General features: G+C 42.0%; 1 protein-coding gene across 1 annotated transcript; it reads left to right on the top strand.

Annotated features, from left to right (window-relative positions):
• Positions 1-1830: 1830 nt before the first annotated feature.
• On the top strand, positions 1831-2964 carry NPY4R2 (neuropeptide Y receptor Y4-2). Its single transcript, XM_013958811.2, has one exon. It carries the CDS (start codon positions 1831-1833, stop codon positions 2962-2964), a length of 1134 nt encoding a protein of 377 aa, XP_013814265.1.
• Positions 2965-3275: the final 311 nt, after the last annotated feature.

Here is a 3275-nt window from a genome sequence, read left to right on the forward strand (position 1 = left end):
GAGATAAACCAAAAAGCATAGTATGGTGGACCCTTTCTGTGTAGTATTGGTTACCTTTATGCATGCAGTTGCTCAGCAATAAATGCTACTCAAACAGTGATAATCTCACTACATCATTTTATTTATGTATTAATATCTTGACCACTTGTTTTTCTGAAATCCTGAGAAGTTTATCACAACCTCACAAACTTGTTTGAGTAGCATTTTATTGCTGAGAAAAGGCTCATGCAATGGGTAAATAGTGTCGTTCCCTGAGTATTTATTTACACTGCACATTACAAGCCTTCATACTCCACGTAGCTGCCTGTGACCTGAGGAGAACTCTCAGCAGATTTAGATGTTTTTCTCCACTTCTTGACATAGCACAAGACTGGACTCCAGAGGCAGGACTGTAGAGCAGACTGTGCCAAGGCAAGGGGTAACTATCTACATAAGTGGATTCTTGGTACTTGGTTGAAGGGAGGAGCCCTGCACCAGGAAACCCATAAGGAAAGGGAAAGAGGATATCCTCCCCCTGTACAAAGGAGGAAAGGGATCTGGGAAGAAGGGGTGATGTGGGTTGATTGTAACAGTCTCCCAGGGGCCCACTGGTAGAGTCCATCGTATGGCTGAGATTTCCAGAAGTGTCCAGCCCCTATTAATTCTGTGTGCTCATCTGCCTGAGACGTCATTGAAAAGCCCAGCTCAAGGGTTGCAGCAGAAGCTAGCAAGCAGACCAGTCTGCCTGTGCAGAAACAGTATCTAGTAAATCACTAGTCCATATTATTACAACCTTTGAACTCTCTTGGTTAAAAACTGCCAAAAGCAAAATTATGCTGGAGGAGAATCAATAATAAACTTTTCACAAGAAATTAAGTGAGGCTGTTGAAATCAATGACTCCTATGGCCAAAATCAGGAGGCTGGAATATATTTCTGGTAAGTCCTGTGATGACTACATTGGCCTCCCAGAGGGAGACATCAGTGCCTCATGGACACGGGAGTTCATCCAGAAAGGAGAAGCAGGGGAGTAGGACTAGAGTTCTCATGAGTTATTGCAGCTGCATAGAAGCAAAAAAATGTTGAATTGATTTTGAATCTTTTTACACTTTTTCAAAGCTGTTCCATGTTATCCCTGCTGAGGATCTGAGAGTAAATTTTTGCATGGTGATTATGTCTCAAGCAAATATGTGTTCTGGTTGCAATTGCAAATTCGGTTCACAGATTAACTCGCATAGGATATTTCTATGTTAGCTTTATGCAGTTAGTATGCCTTAGATTTCACCTTGATGTTTAGCTTGAATGACATTAAATGCAGCCTCACCCAATACCTTCTGTTCACTTTTGGATCAGAACCTTCCAAATCCAGAATTACACATAATTTTTACTTCCAACTGTAACTTGGCCCAGTCTTTTTGAAATGCCAGTCTACCATGTTAATGATGTTTGAGATACTGCACTGAGTTAAATCATGAAGGTAAGATGTTCTTAAATTCATGGGGTAACCTCAATACAAGTATATTGCAATAGAGTTGCACTGACTTAAAGACAGTAAGAACCCTTAGCAAAGCCAGCAAATAACTCCATTTTATGGTCCAATACACTAAATGAAAGGGAGATGAAAAAAGACACACAGAATCATTGGTGTTCACTTCCCTATCTCACTCCCCCATATGCTACCCTTTTGACTTATCTCATGTAGCATAATTAAGCAATCTTTTTTCCTTTCCTTTGCAGATTTAACCAGATCCTCTGCAGCTGCACAGAACAGATGAGAATCTGAGTCTTCTGAAGCCAACCCTAAAAGCGTCTATTTCCTTATCACCTTTTTGGATAATCTTTTTTGGTCCAGGATGAATAAAACGAGGGTTGTTAATGATGGTTTTCCCTTCATGAACAGTAAGAACTGGAGCTCAAACCGAAGCTTCCCCACACACCTTTCAAATCAGTGCAGGAACATCACTGATCTTACTGTCTTTCTGGCCACCTCTTACAGTTTGGAGACTGTCCTAGGCATTGTGGGAAACATCTGTCTGATTGCTGTCATAGCCAGGCAGAAGGAAAAGGCCAATGTCACCAACATCCTTATTTCCAACTTAATCATTTCAGACTTGTTTATGGGTCTTGTCTGCCTGCCTTTCACCATTGTTTACACCATGATGGACTACTGGATATTTGGGGAGGTCATGTGCAAAATGACCTCTTTCACTCAGTGCACATCTGTGACAGTGTCAATTCTTTCTCTTGTCCTTATTGCTCTGGAAAGACATCAGCTCATCATAAATCCGACTGGCTGGAGGCCAAGTATCTCCCAAGCCTATCTAGGAATTGGAGTCATTTGGACTTTAGCATGCCTCATGTCCCTGCCCTTTCTGACCACATCCATCTTGTCTAATGATTTGTATGAGCAGCTCGCGTACATCATGAATTTTTCCACTGACAAGGCCATATGCATCGACTCGTGGCCTTCTGAGCAGCACAGACTTATCTACACCACCACTTTGCTGCTTCTGCAATACTGCATCCCCCTCTTCTTCATTATAGTTTGCTATCTGCGTATCTACTTACGTCTGCAGAAGAGAAAGGACATGTTTGAGAAAAGCGAATACAGCAACCGAGCAGTTCAGCTGAGAAGGATAAACATTTTGTTAGCATCCATGGTTGCTGCCTTTGCTGTTTGCTGGTTACCACTGCACGTTTTCAACACCATTGTGGACTGGAATTACAAAATCATTTCACCTTGCCACCACAATCTGATCTTCTCATTGTGCCACCTGGTAGCCATGGCTTCCACCTGTGTCAACCCTGTTATCTATGGTTTCCTAAATAGCAATTTCAAAAAAGAAGTGAAGTCACTGATTCTGAGCTGCCAGCATAATTCAGTAACTGCATCAATGGAAGAATATGATCATTTACCTTTATCCACCATGCAGACTGAAATCTCTAAGGGCTCACTGATGTTGAACTGCAGACATAATTCTATCTAGCAGACAGTAAACGTTTACAGAGGGATGCATGGAGCACACTGCAAACCAACTATATTACCTGTCAGTATAAAAAGCAACTGACGATGCTGTAGCTGCGATATGAACAGGAGCCCATTGCTGCCTGATTTTTGGAAGAACGGGCAAAGGAAGCTTGTAAGCATATAGCTCCTATGGTGCACAAGTTGTTCATGTCACTGAGACGTACAGACAGATATTGAGAAGACTGGGCTGCTCTAACAGCTCAGTAACTAAGATGTGGATGCACATAGACTGACACTAGATTCATCAGCTAAGCTCACATCTCTGTCATG

The sequence above is a fragment of the Apteryx mantelli genome, chromosome 7 (assembly GCF_036417845.1).
Source record: "Apteryx mantelli isolate bAptMan1 chromosome 7, bAptMan1.hap1, whole genome shotgun sequence".
Lineage (NCBI taxonomy): Eukaryota > Metazoa > Chordata > Aves > Apterygiformes > Apterygidae > Apteryx > Apteryx mantelli.